General features: G+C 41.1%; 1 protein-coding gene across 2 annotated transcripts in view; it reads left to right on the top strand.

The window, feature by feature from the left end:
* The window catches only part of Plekhg1 (pleckstrin homology and RhoGEF domain containing G1), a 161,861-nt gene that overhangs the window by 77,571 nt on the left and 65,872 nt on the right, over positions 1-18,418 (top strand). For both annotated transcript variants that reach the window (XM_029570756.1, XM_008847732.2), the window contains exon 2: positions 2,934-3,442. In XM_029570756.1, the coding sequence (XP_029426616.1) occupies positions 3,035-3,442 (408 nt within the window). In that variant the 5' untranslated portion in view covers positions 2,934-3,034. The remainder of the gene's footprint in view (positions 1-2,933; positions 3,443-18,418) is intronic.

Genomic DNA, 18,418 nt, shown 5'->3' on the forward strand with positions numbered 1-18,418 from the left:
GGGAATGGGGGAGGCATAGATCGGGGAGGGGGTCTGGATTTGAGTGGGAAATGTATGAAATTTTAAAAGCTCAATAAAAAAGTGAGAAAAAAAAAGAAAGAAAAATGTTAGTCATTAACAAATGTTGTCTTGTGTTCTCAAATGACCTGACTTTAAATGTCTTACTTCTGTCTTTGGTGATTTAGGAAAGTATTTAGTTTGGAGCAGTAAGCTTGGGGGAATACTACAGATACCAAAAACCTGCACTATTCTATTTTCTAAGGTGCCTAATTTGCAATTGCAGAATAGGCTGTCCCCAGCGGCTTCAAGTACATGGCCTGGTACAGGAGCCCTAGAAGACTCCCCTGGAACCTTGCTCACTCACACTGCTGTTTTGTTGTTTTGTTGGTGTGCTGCACATACCAGGCCAACTGATCTGCAAGTTCCTGGGATTCTCATCTCCACCTTCATCTCGCGATAGGAGCACTGGAATTACAGATACACGCTACTGTGCACAGCTTTTTGTGGGTTCAGGGATTCAAACTAAGAGCATCATACCTGCACAGCAAGAACTTATACTCACCTACCCATCTCCCTCTCCCACATGGTTGGGGTTTTCTTAACACGGGTTCTGAACATTGCCAAGTGCAGTCTGCTGAAAGTGTGTCTGGATGCTTCTTGGATCTTGGCCACACTCAAGTTGAATCAAACTTTTTAGGTCAAGTGCATTTTAACTACTCCTATCCATGTTTTATAAGCTATAAAGTTGTTAAAGAGCAAACAGAAAGAATATTTCAGAAGCTTTAAAAATGTTCAGCAAACTCACACCATGTGACAGTGCTCCTGCTGATTTTGCACACCATGTGTTGGTGCTCCTGCTGATTTTGCACACATCCTTTGTGTTTCTCACTGTTTCTTCCTGTCGCTCAAACTGAGGGTCTTATGTTATAGTCGCAATTTGAATATTTGCTTTGTAAATTTGTGTTCATAACTGCTATGAGTGCAATCTAGGAAAAAGACACTGATCTGAAGGATTTATATTCTAAAAATATTGGTACCACTTTATCTTCCTTATAAAGTCAGAACACACTTCTATTGAAAAAAGACCATTAATTTACATTCTTGTTATTATATGTATCACATATAACTTTTCTAACATAAATTTCTCTCACATATTTTTCTAACAAAGCCTGTAAATATGGATTTTGGCAGTAAGGTAACCTGCTAAAATGAAGCAAATTTCATCATTAATCACATTCTTTATCATAAGGCATATTGCTTCTTTCAACCTGAATCTCATTATTGGCAGGTGTTGGGGAACAGATACGATTCTTGACTTTACAACTCAAGAAGTTTGGATTCTTGAATGTTTCACCAAAATATCTTGGAGTATTTAATTTCATGTAGGGCCTTTTTGGGCCCATGATTATTTTTTAAATACCGTGTATAGTAAGTGACCTTTAGACTTGATAGCTAGTCTTACCTTGGGCTCTCGTAAATATTAACAATTCAGTCCTGCCTAATTTTTCCTCATTATTTAATTCCTATGTATTTTATTACAAGATCACAGTGTCATTTTATGATGTTGTGTGTGAACTGCTGTGGATGTAGATATCCAATATAGCTGTGGATAGTGACCCTCCATTACATACCACAAATGGCTTGTCTGGTTGTCTCTGGCATGTCAATTTCCTCACTGCATTTATTTATGTACTTATTTATGTATTCATTTATGCATGTGTGTGCTCATTTATGCATGTGTGTGCTCATTTATGCGTGTGTGTTCATTTATGCATGTGTGTTCATTTATGCATGTGTGTGTTCACGAGGAAAGGTGAACTAAGATGCCAAATGCATACTCTGAAGGCGTAATGTGGATATGCAGGACAACTTTTGGAGTTGACTCCTTCTACCATGTAGGCTCCTGAGATCAAACTCAGGTAGTCAGACTTGGTGACAAGTGTCTTTACCCACTGAGCCATCTTGCCAGCCTTGGCATGTCAGTTTTTAAGAAGAGCTTTAGAGAATGCTAAGAAGGGATCAGTGTAAATAGGGTGTGAATCTAGCTATTTTAGTTTGATTTGGGGGTCCGCTGTGAGAAAATCATCACCCACCCAATTCTTCCTTCAATGCTGTGTGCAGGTAAAACGTACATCAGAATTCGCCTGTAGTCCCAGCACTTGGGAGGCAGAGGCAGGCGGCTGCTGAGGGACAAATAGGTACCTGCTTTAACTTAGCAATTGCGAAAAGACCAGGAGACAACGGGGAAGCGTCTTTGAAAAAAAAACAAAAAAAAAAAAAAAAAAAAAAAAAAGGACAAAATTATGGTGGAAAACAAAATCTACAACAGTCTTTCTCAAGATTCCGTAAAAAAAAACTTCAGCGTGGTGGCATCCACCTTTAATTTCAGCACTCAGGAGGTAATGGCAGATGGATCTCTGTGAGACTGAGGCCATCCTGGTCTACATAGCAAGTTCTGAGACATCTGGGGCTAGGGAGACCCTGTCTCAAAAGCAAAATAAAACAAACACAAATAAACAAAAAGGTTCAGTGATAATTATGCGGGGTCCTTTCACAGTACTTAAGGACTACTTGTGGTGCTTATTAAAGTTCTAGGTTCCTCAGGCCCTGACCTCTGAACCTTTAATTCAATCAGTCTGGATGAAGCGGCATATGTGCATGGGTGCTGGTGCTGCGCTTAGAGACATCACGGGATGGCCCGCTTCCTAGGGTGCACAGGCTCACCCTGGAATCTGTTCAGCTGCAATTCAGGGTCAGGAGGTTTGGGGCAGAGCCTGAGACTGCATTTCTAGCTGGTCTAGAGGACGCATCTCAGTCGGCTTTTCCTTCTCCAGCACCAGCTGCCTGTTGTTTTTACACCCCTCTTTCCACCTTCCGATTGGTAGAATGCTCACTAACCCCACTTCTCCTGAATTTTGTCTTTCGGCAAGCAGATGGGCACCACCGGTTGCAACTTGAATTACCATCAGCTGTAATCGAAGTTCCCGAACCCGAGACCAGAACCGACCCTTCCCAGTCCCCAGAACCTAAGACTATGGAGCTCTCGGACAGTGACCGACCGGTCAGCTTCGGCTCCACTTCATCCTCAGCCTCCTCCCGTGACAGCCATGGCTCCTTTGGCAGCAGAATGACATTGGTTTCAAATAGCCACTTGGGCTTATTTCACCAGGATAAGGAAGCAGGGGCCATAAAGCTGGAGCTGATTCCAGCGCAGCCGTTTTCCAGCAGCGAGCTACAGAGGGACAACCGTCCTGGGCCACAGAACATGGATGGGGACAGTGCAAGGCAGTCCAGGATGCCATGGAGAGTGGACACAAATGGGGCGCCCAAAACCACTGCAGACTCAGCCACCAGCCCCAAGCTTCTCTATGTGGATAGAGTTGTGCAGGAAATCCTGGAGACTGAAAGGACTTACGTGCAAGACCTAAAAAGCATCGTGGAGGTAAGGCAAACTTTCCTTTTTTAAGTTTGTCATGCAGGGGAAGTAAGTTTGCAAAATAAAGAGAAAAGAAAAGCGCGTGGTGGTGGTGGTGGTGGTGGTGGTGGGTGTGATCTCCTAAATGAAGGAAGTGTATAATAATTCAAACTCTAACTTAAACCAAACCTAGTACTGTGCTAGGTGGGTCAACAGAGTGCTTAACATTTGCATAGCAAATCAACTCTGTCAGGGGCAATGGTGATGATACTGACTGTGCATATATTATACCAGTATGTTGTGTTAATACATCCCACACCAGCAATCTCAGGGTGCCTTGCAGCTGGTGGAGCAGGTGTGCACCCGGCAGACTATCAGGCTTCTTGGTAAATAGGTTTCAAGTGTAGCTGAACTCGTTTGCTGTTGTTACAGTTCTGTATGAATGCCTAGAACTTTCCAAAACTACTGCTACCTGGTTCTGCCCCCGCCCCCCAAGGCTGTGATTTCATTCTTCTGGGCTAGGACCTGTGAGGGGGAACTGGCAATAATCCCCAGATGACTCTGAACAAACATAAAGTCACTGTTCTGTTCTGGGCCCTTGGTTACTTGGTGTTTGGGGGAAGGGAGTGAAAGGGAGACAAAAAACCCTGGGCTTGGTTTCTTTTTCTTTTCTGTTCACGTTTATAGTAAACAATTGTACGTGGTTTGCATAAATTATCATAATTATAAGTTCTTGGCATAATTATTACAATCGTGAATTATTTGGATAAATCATTATAATTATAACTTGCTCTTGTAAATTATTACATGGGAAGTCGCATACCTTTAATCCCAATACTCTAGGAGGCAGAGGCAGACGGATCTCTATGAGAAGGAGGCCAGCCTGGCCTACATAGTGAGTCCAGGCCAGCTGGGGCTACAGGTAGACCTTGTCTTGAAAAACAAAAACAAACGAAAATCATTCCGTAGGAATTGAGCTTGGCTTATATGCCAAATCATATCCTATGGAAACTGAGTTACTTATTTGGCTGTGATTGATAGATATCTTTTCAAGGATAAAGAATGACTAAGTAGAGCTCAGATCTTAATTCATTCTCAAAATTCCAGAGTAAATCTATATATTACAAAGCTACTCATTTTGCTGCCAATAACATCAAATACCTCCATTTGTTAATACCTTTAGCCTGTTTCAGACTTATTTTAATTTCTTAAAATGTTTTTATCGATTGTTTGAGAAGTCCTGGAATGTATTTTGATCATATTCAGACACCCCCATCTCCACCCCACTACACCCCACCTCAACTTCATGCTCTCTATTACTTTTGTTTTTTGATCTTTTTGAGACAGGGTCTCCCTGTAGCCCCAGCTGTCCTGGAACTCCATGTGTAGACCAGGCTGGCCCGGAACTCACAAAGATGCACCTACCTCTGCCTCCCAAGTGCTGGGATTAAAGGCGTGCACCACCACGCCTGCTTTATTACTTTTGTTTTAAAGGCATATTGAGTCTAATTTGTATTCCCCAAACACTTTTGTGTGGGGGTCCATCCCTTGGAGTCTGTTCAACCTACCAGGTGTCAGACCCTTAACGAAAACTGACTGTCCCTCTCCCAACGGTCATCAGTTGTCAATAGTGCCTCAGCTAGTACTGGAGCTTCTTGCCCTCGTCCCCATCCATGCTGGATTTTTGTCTGATTTGAGCTTACATTGCTGTGGTTTCGTATGTGCAACTGCCCTGTTGAGACCAGACAATATGATTTCCTTGTATTCATCTGCCTCCTCTGGTTCTTAGAATCTTTCTGCCCCCTCTTCCACAATGACCCCTGAGCCTTGCAAGGAGAGGGGGTGATATAAGTGTCCTATTCAGGGCTGAGCACTCCACAGTCTCTTACTCTCTGCAGGTGGTCCAGCTGTGGGTCTCTGTGTTAATCACTGTGAATGTTTTGCCTGCATGAGTGTAAGTGCACCCATGTCGTGCAGTGCCAGAGGTGTCAGAAGATTGGATTTTCCTGGAACTGGAGTTATGGACAGTTGTTAGCCACCATGTGGGTGCTGGGAATCAAACCTGAGTCTGCTGCAAGAGCAGCTGGTGCTCTCAACCACTGAGCCATCTTTCCAGTCCCAAGACAAGACCTCTTTATGTAACCCAGACTGGCCTTAAAGGCCTGGGCTGAAAGGATGCCTCTGCTTCAAGTGCTGGGATTACAAGTGAGTGCTACCACACCAATTTCTGTTTTAGACTTTTAATTTAAACTGTGTTTCAAAATATGCTGGTATACTTGCTGATGAGCACATTCTCCGCCAAATACTTACGTTCTTATAGCTTTTGAAAAAGAAAAGAAATTCGAAAGCACGATCATGTGTTGAGCTCCACAAATGACAGAGCCAGACACTGTTTTCTAAAAATAGCCATGACATCACTTCCAGTAAAAATAGAAAGTCAATTGATGCGCAACCAAAACAATATGTGGTACCAAATGAAGACTAAAGTAGGCCAATTTCTTTTAACTTTCAGCAGTGATGTCATTTGTACTTGAGAGGAAAACCGTTGAAAACTTTTACAACCTCTCCGGAAACTGACCGCTATTAAAGTTGTCTTTGATATATGCTGGTTTTTTTTTTTTTTTTCGTATTAGAAACTTCCACCTAATCAACCTCATCTTAGTAAGAGAAGCCTTGAGTTAGTCAGCGTTATTCCATGATGACTCTTGGTTTTGTTTTCTTTTTTGAGACTGGTTGGGAAAACTTAGCTGAGAAGAAATAAAATATGAATGGAGAAAACCAGATAAAGAGTATTTCTTTCCTATGAAAGTTTGAAGCTGCCCAACTGTTCCTGCCTTTCTTGTGTATTGATTGATGTGTTAACCCTGTTTGCTTGAAAAGTTGGCGAGCCTTTCTACACAGGAAGGGATGGTAAAGAACTTCAGCTTTCTGAGCCCAGGTTCTGCTTTTATGTGCTCCGATTTATTGAACGTCAGTGACTTAATATCAATCAGTAGCATTCTCTATTTAATGAATTTTTCTGGAAGTGGTTCCTTTTATTTTTATGCCATATGAACAGAGTCTCTACAACTCACGTTTCGGTTTCATCTTCAGGTTTGGTGAGCAGTATCATTTTGTGAAAGGTTATTGATACAGACACAGATTTAGGAGACATTCATATACACAATGATTTGACTTGTTTAACATGGGTCTAAATATCCATGTAGCTAATTTCTGAGAAGAGAGCCTTCTAACTTGAGATGGGTGGTCAGGCTCCCCGATGCTGGTGATGTGTGCAGAGAAAATACCTTTCTTCCAGTATGTAGAGACATTGTATTAAGCTAATTCAAAATATGTAGATGGTTTTTCTCTTTCCCTTGCCAGTTAGGGATTCAGAAATGATCGTGTATGCATGTCATTGTCCTTGATGACAATATGCTGGTTTTCTTGTCCCTACTACTGTTCATTCTTTGTATTTCTATCCACACCCTTAATCTCTAGATGCCTGTCAACCTCTGCTCCTTTCCCCAGCATCTTAGTTATTTCTAATATTATTTTATGTGTATGAGTATATTGTTTGCATGTATGTAAGTGTACCTGTGTTGTGCAATGCCCAAGGAGGTCAGAAGAGTGTGTTGGATCTCCTGGAACTGGAGTTAGGGACAGTTGTTAGCCACCATGTGGGTCCTCTGTAAGAGCAGCCGGTGCTCTTAACTGATGAGCGATCTCTCTAGCCCCTCTGTTATTTATTTATGCCTAAAATTTGGAGAGGGAAGATATGATTTTAACTGTCACCTGTTTGCAGAGGAATAATGGGACTGTCATTTCTCTCTTTATATATGGTTCCTAGAAGCATTCACAGATGAAATGAGATGATGCAGACAAGTTAAACGTTAAATAGCCAGCCATACACCTTGTGTCGAGATGGGAATTCGTAGCTGGAGGGTCTCTTTCATGTTTAATGGACCTTTGACTGGCTAGCAAGGGTACTCCTGGGCAGGGTGAGTTTCTTTTAATCTTTCCAAATGATCTATAAAAGAGCCTTTGAGAGCCTCATGAGATCCAGCCTCAGATAGAGCTCACAGCCTCTTTTACCCTTTTAGTGAAGTTTAAAATAGCTCAGAATGTTTTATAACAATGTATAATTAGAAGCTGCATCCCCACTACAAATGGCATCTTTGAACTCTGGGCAAACAAATGAAGCCATCTTTTGGGGTGTTGAAGACATGGATATTTAGTGAAAACAGAGGGTAAGATAATATGCACTTCTATTTTTTATTTCATATTCCAGGGACATAAAACACTTTTCGGTCACCTTTATCTGTCGAGTGTGTTAAAAAAAAACTAAGCGGTGTTACAGTTTTAATGTCCAAACTTTTAACAGCCCAAGTCTTTTAAAATTATTTTTAATTAGCATACAAAATAATGAGTTTTATTATTTTCATACATGTGTGTCGTGATCCTTGTTCATTTTCATCCCCCATTACCCTCTGGCCCCCTAGTCCCCCCCGAAATAGCCTCCCATCTACTTTCATGTTGTGTGTATGTGTGTGTATGTGTGTGTGTGTGTGTGTGTGTGTGTGTGTGTGTGTGTATGAGTGGATAAAATCTAGAGTCTGCATGATAAGAGAAAACATGGGTTTTGTCTTTCTAGGTCTGACCATTTCACTTGACACAATAATTTCCAGTTCCATCCATTTTCCTGAAAATGACATCATTGCATTCTTCTTGTATATGTGTGGTGCGTTCTCTTTAACCATTCACCTGTGGATGGAAACCTAGGCTGATTCCCTATCTTGGCTGCTGTGAATAGTGCCATAGCAAACACAAATGTGCAGCTGTCTCTAAACAGCTAAAGCTTAAGCATATCTTTATTAGACACTCACGGTTACTCAAAAGCTGTAGCTTGGGGCTTCCAATTATGTAGCTATAGCTCACTTGGTAGAATATTTGTCTAGCATGCACGAAGCCCTGGGTTCAATCCACACCACTATGAAACTGGATATGGTGGCACATGCCTGTAATCCCAGCACTTGGGAGGTGGAAACAAGAGGACCAGAAGTTCAGGGTCCCCCTAGACTACGTAATGAGTTTGAGGCCAACCTGGGCTTCATGAAACCCTACATAAAAGTGAAAGGCTACGGCTGAACAAGGGTTCAAATGGCAACTTCTACCCACAGTAACTTTGTTCATTGAATGGATAGTGTCAAGGCAGACAAAGAGCAAAGGATACTTTCCACACCTTAGTGACAGAAAGCCCATGGAAGAATGTTCTGCCTGCTTTTCCAGCTCTGACTGTTGGTAGTATGGCCTTCATTGGAAGGATGCTTGTCTCACCCATGGTGAGTGAGCCTTCTCCCCAGTTTGTACAGAATGAAAGAAGGAAGCCAAGCCCAGGCCTGGGATCTTGTATAGCACGCTCTGCCTAGATGCATCACCCTGGGCCTTGCTGACCATCTACGACTGAGACAAATGAGCTCTGAGTTGGCCTTTGTCCCAGGGCACCCTGCCTGCCGCTGAGGACAACAGTGTGGAGTTTAGACAGTTTCTAGTAGAGCCTGACTTTCCCAGTGATCTTGGGGAAGGCAGAATTGTTAGGTATGGAAAGGGCAGTGTGTGTTTCTACCATAATCAAATGGCTATGTGGGGGCATTCTGTTGGCCAGCCATACCCTCTACACACCTCCCAAGGAGAAGGTTGTGCACTGAGGGAGAAGGCTGCCAAGAAAGGGGGTCGCTACAAATTTCATGATCCTTTGCTTGGAGCCTTACTTCATAACTCTCCCTCCAGTTAAATAGCATTTGTTTTGCTGACACTTTTTAATGAGGTTCATTTAGACTGTAGCCTTTTTAATACTGAAGGAAAGATGTGTTTCAACCTAGATTGTAGGACGTGGCTGGGATATTTTTTAATGGAGACCTGTTAGATGAGTAAATATCACAGAACTTATGCTGTAGTACTTGGCATACCGTAGTCAACATTTTTATGTGTCAGTCATTTGAGCTCTTACATGGATACAGCTTTCCAAGAACTTTCATTATAATGAGTATACGAGGTCTTTCTCAAAGTCGTTTGAGAGCTGTGATTATTTAGAAGCTGATGCTCTCCTGCTTTTGTAGCTTTCTCCTTAAGCAGTACGTGTAACAGAACGTACTACACATAGAATCAGCCTTAACCATACAGATCACCTCTTTTCGTTATTATCACTGAGAGCTTTGCTGCTGTATGACCTTTGCCCCCACCCTGGCTCACTCTTATACCTTGCCACCTCAACAAAAGCAGCATAAACTTAGAAGACGGCACACAGAATACTTTTGAGTGGCCCTCTTCCACTGACTGCTGCCTACTGTGGGAAGGAAGGCAAGGAACTGGTGTTTCACTTCTTTCCATTCCTAATGGGTTTTCCCATTTGGGATATGTTTAAATTCCTTCAGATTGATTGCCAATGACCAGTACAACCAGTTCAAGGTGGGCAGTATTCATGAAAAGCAAAGCGGGTTGAGATTCGCTGAACTGCTCTAAGTGGTGGTTGACTATCCCCAGAAGTCCATCTGTGCCGATGAGTGATGTCAGCTTCGGTGATTTGCTCTAAACCTTAAAGCCAGATCTTGAGGCAAACTTTGGCAAATCATTTTAAATGGCTCTGTTGGTCAGATTATCCTGGGAGCACAGTGGGCAGTGATTGTCATGTGACACTATAAAGTATGTAAGAGTTCCCCATCACCTCAGTAGAACGAAATGGCTATAAACATAATATGTAGCTACCACTTCTAAGTTTTCTAGATATATGCCCCAATAACAGCAAAAACACTAAAAAATAACGTTAGTGTGCTCAGGTATGTGCTTTGTCAAGCTCTGGATTGAGTGCCACATCCTTACAGCTCTTGCTGTGTGAGGACTGTCCTCATTCTTATTTTGGCATGAGAACATTGAATATACGGAGGGTAAAGTAACGCCTCAAAGGTCACATAAAGGATCAGTGGTAAAGCCAGAAGTGGAACCCGGACCTTACTCCAAAGCTAAGCTATATTATTTTCACAAGTCTCTCAGACTCTACCAGATAGTTATGTGTTTTTGGTCCTCCTCTTAAGCTCTGTATAGCAAGTACCAGTGACACTGTAAACATTTTGGAGTAGATAGTTCTTATTATGAGAGAAGTCATCTGCATTGTTGGATGTGGAGCAGAAAACCTCACGTCTTCCCATCAAGTGCTAATGGAACCTTACTCCAGTCAACAATTGACAACCAAAACTACATCTAGATGTTACCAAATACCCCCTGGGGACAGAACTGCCCTTGTTAAAAATGACTGCTCCAGAGTTTTATAATACATACTAGATTGGTAAGGGTAGACTAAACTGCAGTAACAAATAGACCCCCAAGTCTAATCAACAGAGGTTCCTTTCTTCCTCTTGAAATGGTCCTTTGTAAGAATTAGGGTAAATGGGAGGGGCACATCTCTATGTAATCATTCAGGACTTGAACTGACAAGGTTCTGCAACTTCAACATGTGGCTTCCAGGGTTTCTATGGTTTTTCATCATCTTGGTCTTAAACAGGAGAAAAGACATGGGGAAGGTTTCTTAAAGGCATACAAGTGATGTACATGCCTCCTCAAACTACTCATGAGAACCTTGTCACAGTCACACAAAATTCTAAGGGACAGGTACTCTGTGTACCCCAAAAAAGGTAGCAAACATTTTCATCAACAACTGGTGGTCTCCACCATGCATTACCTATAGCTGATATATTTTCACTGGCAGATTTATGCCATTTATTCTCCATTTCCATCACCAGAAATAATAAAGAAGAAATCAAGAAAGTTTCTGATGATGATAGTCCATAAGAAAGAGTCAACGTTTGTCTTTTCAGTAGTGAGTTTTTTTAGAAAATAGACTAGTTATGTTGTTAACCCTTCGCATGGGATTTCCAAGTTACTAAAGAACTTGATGACATCAGTATGAGAATTTCCAATGGACATAGCAGTTGTGGATATAACATTCTCATATCTCACTAAGAAATACTAAATCTCAGATGATGGAAAGCTGGCCTTTGAGTTTCTGACTATCCTGGCTTGCTTCTGAAAACAAGGCAGGGATGAGTAGTTGAGGTCATCCTGGGTTATCCAGGGTGCTAAAGGTCCAGAAGGCAGGCCTTCTTCCTTAACCTCCTTTGCTTATAAGAATGCATGCTCTGTGGATAGAACACAGACAGGGAGTGTTCTTATTTCCACATCAGATGTTGAAAACACAAAGAAAATACAGGTGATAGAGGGAAAGAGCTGTGTGAGTTTCCAAATGCCTAACATCAGTTCTGCTATAACATGACATGTGTCCCTGAAAAAAATCATTCTCCCTGTAAAATCTCTTAAGGGAAAAAGGACTTATGGGAAAATTGGATACTGAGCAAAGTACTCAAAAAACTCATCAGTAAAACATAAAAAAGATATGAATCTGGGCCTGGAGAGATTGCTCAGTGGTTAAGAACACTGGCTGTTCTTGCAGAAGATCCAGGCCCAAATCCCAGCACCCACATGGCAACTAACAACTGTCAGTAACTCCAGTTCCAGGGAATCCAAAGCCCTCTTCTGTCCTCCATGGGTACTGCACAACACGGGTGCACCTACATACATGCAGGCAATACATGCATACACACAAAATAAAAAATAATAAATATGAATCTAACAAAAATGGAAGCACAGTTTTATACATGTTAAATAGTTAGCAAATATATACTATACTAAATGTGACACTTGACCTTGAAAAAAAGATGAAGTTGGTTGTGGAAGCCACCAGATCCCCATGCCCACAATCCTGTGTGTGAAGAGAATAAAAAGAAACAGAGAAAAGAATGAGAAATTAGAGACACAAGAGAAGTGTAAGACAGGTTACGAGGAAAGAAAAACATTGGAGAGAGGCAGCCTCAGGATTGCAGCTCATGAGCCATTATGGTGCTAGGTGGCCTGATGTGGGTGGGAAGTTGTGAAGCTAAAGGTGATGGTGACGGGAAGCACTCACAGTGCACTCAGAGACTAGGATCACTGGTAAGGGGTCAAGGAGTGTGTGTGTGTGTGTGTGTGCATGCGTGCATGTGCGAATGTTTCTGTGTTCCTATGCTCTTTCTAGAACTGGATGTGATTTCTACATTCACTTAGCGTTTCCCATGGGTGAACTCTTGCATGAGAAAGGGAAAACTTGAAAATCTGAATTAAATTAAAATTGTTCTTTAGCATATTATTTGCATGAAAGCAAATTCATTTTTTCTAAACAAAAGTTCTATCAGAACTGACTGACTTATTCTTTGGGATAGTATGATGACTTATTCTAAAAATGTTTTACTATTTTTATGTGTTTGAGTGCATTGCCTGCATGTATGTAAGTATACCACATGTGTGCAATGCCCGCAGAGGTAAGAAGAGGGTATTGGATCCTGTGGAAATGGAGTTACAGACAGTTGTTAGCTGCCATGTGGGTTCTGGGAATTGAACTCTGGTCCTCTGGAAGAACAGCAAGTTTTCTTAACTGCTGACCCAGTTCTCCAGCCCCAAAATACATACTTCTGTCAACATTCTGCTCCCCTGACAGCCTTTTCTTTTCATATGTTGTCTAATTCTGAATTTGCAAGTGCAGATGGAAAGTATTCAAACATCAGAACTGCACTGGTACAGAAAGTCTCTGTGATGTGCTAATAATTTCATAGGCAGCAAATGCTATACTTGTCACAAGAATATTCAACAAGATTGGGCAAATACTTTAAGTAAAACAGAATTTCCTGAATTTATTTGTATTTATAAGCAATAATGTTATTTTTTAGAAATGAATAACTCTCACCCTGCCAAGACAGACTAGAATACATTTTTCTTAACATAGGGTCTCATGTAGCCTAGGTTGGCCTTGAACTTGCTACCTCAAATTTCTGATCTTCTTGCTTCTCTTTCTTATAAGTGTGTGCCACCAGACCCAGTTTATTAGTGTTGGTGCTCAAAATCAGGGTTTTGTGCATGCTAGGCAAACCCTCTACTAATTGACCTATATCCCCAGCCCTTAAAGTCTTTTTAAACAGATTTTTCTTATGTATTTTATTTGCTTGAATAATTATTTGCTTTAAAATGCCTGCAACTAAAAGGTCCCTTTCTCTTCTACATGACTTTGCTTTTATGGCAACAATTTGACTTTAAAATGAAAAGGTGTTTCAAAAACTTCAATGAACTAGGTGATTTAGTGGTTGCTATTATTAGTCTACTAAAGAGTTGCTAATATATTTCAAAGACAACCTGTGGGAAAAATTCTATTGAAGATTTGCTAAAACAAGTCCTTTCAGTTGGGTTAGAATCATACTGCTTTTCCGGGTGTGAGCCATCTTGAATATTCAATTATACTGAGTAGGTAGAAAATTATAGAATTCAGGAAATGATGTTCTAAACAAACCAACATACATTTAGGAGCAGTCCCCAGAGTGTCTTCCAGAGAAAAGGTGTTATTTGCACCTTGTGAAATTAATCACAGAGAATTTACCCAGCACATGAGAGAGATCTGAAGACAGAGCAAGTGTCCAAGCACTCCTGCTCCATAACACGGAGAGCAAGAAAAAAGAGCTTTGGCTGTTGTGCCATTTGTGAACTATGTAAGTTAGTAGTTAACTGTTCTCTGGTCATCCATGTTTTCTATTTCTCTTCCCGCCAAGATTATTGTGCTGCTTAAAGGCAATGGCATTGTTCTCCACACCTTGAATAGCACTCTTCAACTAATTTTTAAATGTTAAAATATAAGTAGAAACAATGAGACTATTTTTACATTACAGTAACCAAAATCCCTAAAGAATGATTAGTGCTTATTTTGGCTCACTGTTTCGGAGGTGTCTGTCCATCATAGCAGGGAAGGTGTGGCAGAGCAGCACAATCAATGTGGGCAGGAAGCAGAAGAAGGAAACACAGGAAAACGCCATAACAGATATGACTCCCAAGGACTCTTCCCTCCCAGTGACTGACTTCTTCCAGTTAAGTCCCACCTCCTTCCTTTCACTACCTCCTGGTAAAGCCAACATATTATGAATCCATCAATGGACCAATTAGTTCATTGGGTCACAGCTCTCATAAGCTAATATCTGGAAATGTTATCACAGACACACACAGAGGTGCATTTCACTAATTTCCTAGGCATTTCTTACTCCAGCCAAGTTGGCAATCAAAATTATCAATGACCATTTTGACTGTTGTCTGGTGTAAAGTGTATAGGTACTAAATAATATTTACATTGTTGTATAGCCATTCATCTCCAGAACTCTGCTTCATTGCAAACTGAAATTCTACCATTGAACAATAGCTCCCCATTCCTTTTCCCCCCTCCTCCTTGCCCCACCCCGACTCAGGCATTCTACTTTCTGGAACTAAGAATTCACTCTGGGTACCCCATGTAAGTGGAATCAGATGTTATCTGTCCTGTTGTGACTAGTTTATTCCACTGGACATACTGTCTTCAAGGTTCATCCATGGTGTCAAATTTCTTTCCTCTTAAAGACTAAATGATATTCCATTGTGTGTATACATCACATTTTTTAAATTCATTCTGTTAGTGGACATTAGGTTGCTTCTCGTTGAATGAACTATTTGAGTAGAGTCATAGCCAATTTTAGACCTGGAAATAGTTCAGTCACGACAGACTCAATTCTAAAAGAGCCAGGAGGGCTTCATACAGCTTTTAAAAGTTATTAAATTGTATGATTTGCATTCATAGTACTCATCATTGTGTCTAACAGTTAATAGAGTATCAGCAAATACCGAATACTCGGTTACAAATATTTGCAGTGAGTATTTGCTGTCATTTTGATGCATGAGAAAGCAGAGATCCAGAGATCCCAGTGATTATTCCAACAAGAAGCAAATCCTAGCTTTGTCACTTGCCGCCTCTGTACCTCTGTGTGTGTATATGTGTGTGTGTGTGTGTGTGTGTGTGTGTGTATGTACTCATGCATGTGTGTATGCTTCCCAGAGTTGAACCCAGGCCTTTGTACATGCTAGGCACAATCTTCTCTGAACTGTAATCCCATCCCACTTACTACTTTAATCTTGAAAAATTTCTTAACTTTTGTATCCTGTTGTTTCTTCTGTCGTAAGTCAAGGAGATGTTGCATGCTTCCTTGGGCGTTGTGGGGATTACACAGAGTTAATGTTTATAACATGCTCAGCACAGACCCGACTCAGTGCAAACCTTCAACAGCTGACAGTTGCTGAAGCCCCCATCCCCCAGCCGGATCCCAACAGTGCCAGGGTGTGCCCTAACCCTGCCTCCCACTCATTTCACTTAGAAAAATACCTACAACAACTACAAGTATTTTATTGAGTGCTTCTTACATACCACTTAAGGTGAACTCTCATGAAAACTTGTGAACAAAGTTTCCTAGAATCATATGACTTTTCTTGATGGGATCCCTACATCTCAGGCATCAACAAAGATAAAATGGAACATGGGTGTGTGGGCAAAGGAGCGCTTGGTGCTTCAGTGTATTTAGTGAGCAAAACCAGAGTGTGAGAGAGAGGAATCCACAATAATTAGGGTCACTTTCATCTTGGGGTAAGGCCAAAGGAGTTCTTTCTCCACTAATTCTAGTCTAGTTCACTTCCAAGGCGAAAATCATCTCATCCTCCTGTAAGACGAGGGCTATCTGGGTTTGTCCACCTGTGGCCATTAACAGACTAGCTGATCCCCTGAGAACCTATTTTACCAAACTATTCTGAGGTAGGAGTTGCCTGTCAAGTCCCAGATCCTGTCTGAAACAAAAGGACAAGAGGGTTACTGATAGAATGCATAAACCTACTCATGCTCAGAGTCATCTAGAATAGTCAAAGCCAATTTTGTGTAAGAAAGGCCATTCAAAAAATTCCTACTTCAAAAACAGTAATTAATAAAACATCATAATGACCCCTCATGAGAAATAGATAATTAACAATTAACGGTCATCAGCTAGATTTATACCTGGGATAGGAAGCCCTCATAAACATGTTCAAAGGGGCCATTATTTGAGCAATTAAGAGTTATCACTTGGGAAATCTGGTTTGGAGGAACAACAGACACGTAGGGATTTTTGTAGAACAGAGACTACTGGTGAGAATCACAGTTGTAGCCTGGGTTGATGGGATTGTACCTGTGGGGCTAAGGTGAGTTTTCCTTGAAGCTCCCCATATTTCAATGGGCATTCAACACTGATGTCCACTGTCCTCATGGGATTTTTTTTCCCTTTGTTATAAAGCAAACATCAGACTTTTAAAGGCAGCATAAATTACCCCTTATGCTCATGGGGCCATAACAAAATGATGAAAAGCAGATGTTTAGAAAGCTGCCAGAACTGGACCTAAATCTTGATTTTGCTATTTCCCAATGAAATCTGCCACAGGTTACTAAGAATTTTAAAGTTTGGTGGTGGTGGTGTTTTTTCATGTAAAACGGGATTAAGAGGATTGCTGGGGGTAAAACTGAATGAGATCTTTCACTACAATGCTGAACACAGTGCTAGGAATACAGTAAGCATTCCAGTAAGAGTCATTCTTATTAAATGATTATTCACGCAATTAGCTTTTGGACAATGCCAATCATTTCTGGTAGATTTTAAAATATTATAATATTGTTGGGCCTGCTAATCTATACTGAGATTTTAGTTAAGAAAACTATTTTAAATTTTCTACCTTAAATGTTTCATTGGCTTTTACATTTGGGCGGGGGGGGGGACACACATGCACGCACATGTGTACATGTAACAGTCAGAGGACAACTTGTGGAAGAGGTCTTCTCTTTCTACCATTTGGGCCCCAGGGATCAAACTCAGGTCATCAGGTTTGGTGTCAAGTGCTTTTGCCTGCTGAGCCATCCCGCTGGCCCTTAACTTTATACTTTAAAAATATGTGTTATATGGGCTAGAGACATGGTTCAGTGGTTACAAGCATGTACAGCTCTTCCAGAGGACCTGTGTTGAGTTCTAGCACCTACATGAGAAGAGTTACTACTGCCTGGAACTCCAGCTCCAGGTGCTCTAACTTCCTCTTCTGGCCTCCAAGGGCACCTACAGTTCTGTGCACATATCCCCACATAGACACAACACACAAATGTATAATTAAAATAAAAATCTTTTTAAAAAATTAAAAGCTATATTATAGCATGTTCTAGGTTTTAATGTACCTTCTGTACCTACATGTAATTTGAATTAGTTTCTAGTGTAATAAAAGGTAGCCATGACAGAATGAATTATTTCTTTCAGGATTTTGATTTGGGGTTGATTAGTGAACAAAGCTCGGGTCTGGACTCCAGTTCCGTGCTGACAGTTAGCTGTGTGTCCAAGGACAAATGGCCAGTCTGATCTCAGCTTCTTTCTCTATAAATGAGTCTAATTCAGAAAGCCCCAATCTACAGATGACTGGCGATCGCATCCCCACCAGCCTCAGCTCTCAAGAATGCAACCAGGATACAACCAAGTCCTTTGAGCTGACAAAATAGATATTTCAAATACCAGACAGTAAATCCTGTGTCTTTGCGCAAGAGAGGCCCAGGGTGTCACTGAGAGCCTATTTACCCTCCATGTCTAAAATAAGCTTAATTATTTGGTTTCATAGCCTACAGCAAGTGGAGGGATGAGATGGGGTGGGTGTGCCAACGCCAACAGGCCAGAGGAAAGAACTTCCTCAACTGCCTGACACAAGGCTATATGGAACAGGTATAAAGCCCCTTCAATCACCCCAATGAATTTTACTAGTGAATTGGAACCCAGTGCATAATTGAGGACCTTTCTGATAGACCTAAATATCAAGACATATTCACTTTATGTTGACTGCAGCATCTAAAATATATTCTCTGATGTTTAGCCCTCATAAATGAAATTGGGCTCTATAATTCACTTTTTGTTTTTTCTATGGTGGTAAAGTAGGCATGACTTAAAATTTAGGCCCAGTTATCAGCAGTAAATACAGTCACAATATTGTATGATCTTCACTATTGTCCTTTGCCAGAATTCATCATCGCAAACAAAAACTCTGGACCTG

This window comes from Nannospalax galili, unplaced genomic scaffold, assembly GCF_000622305.1.
Source record: "Nannospalax galili isolate Female #2095 unplaced genomic scaffold, S.galili_v1.0 scaffold563, whole genome shotgun sequence".
NCBI lineage: Eukaryota > Metazoa > Chordata > Mammalia > Rodentia > Spalacidae > Nannospalax > Nannospalax galili.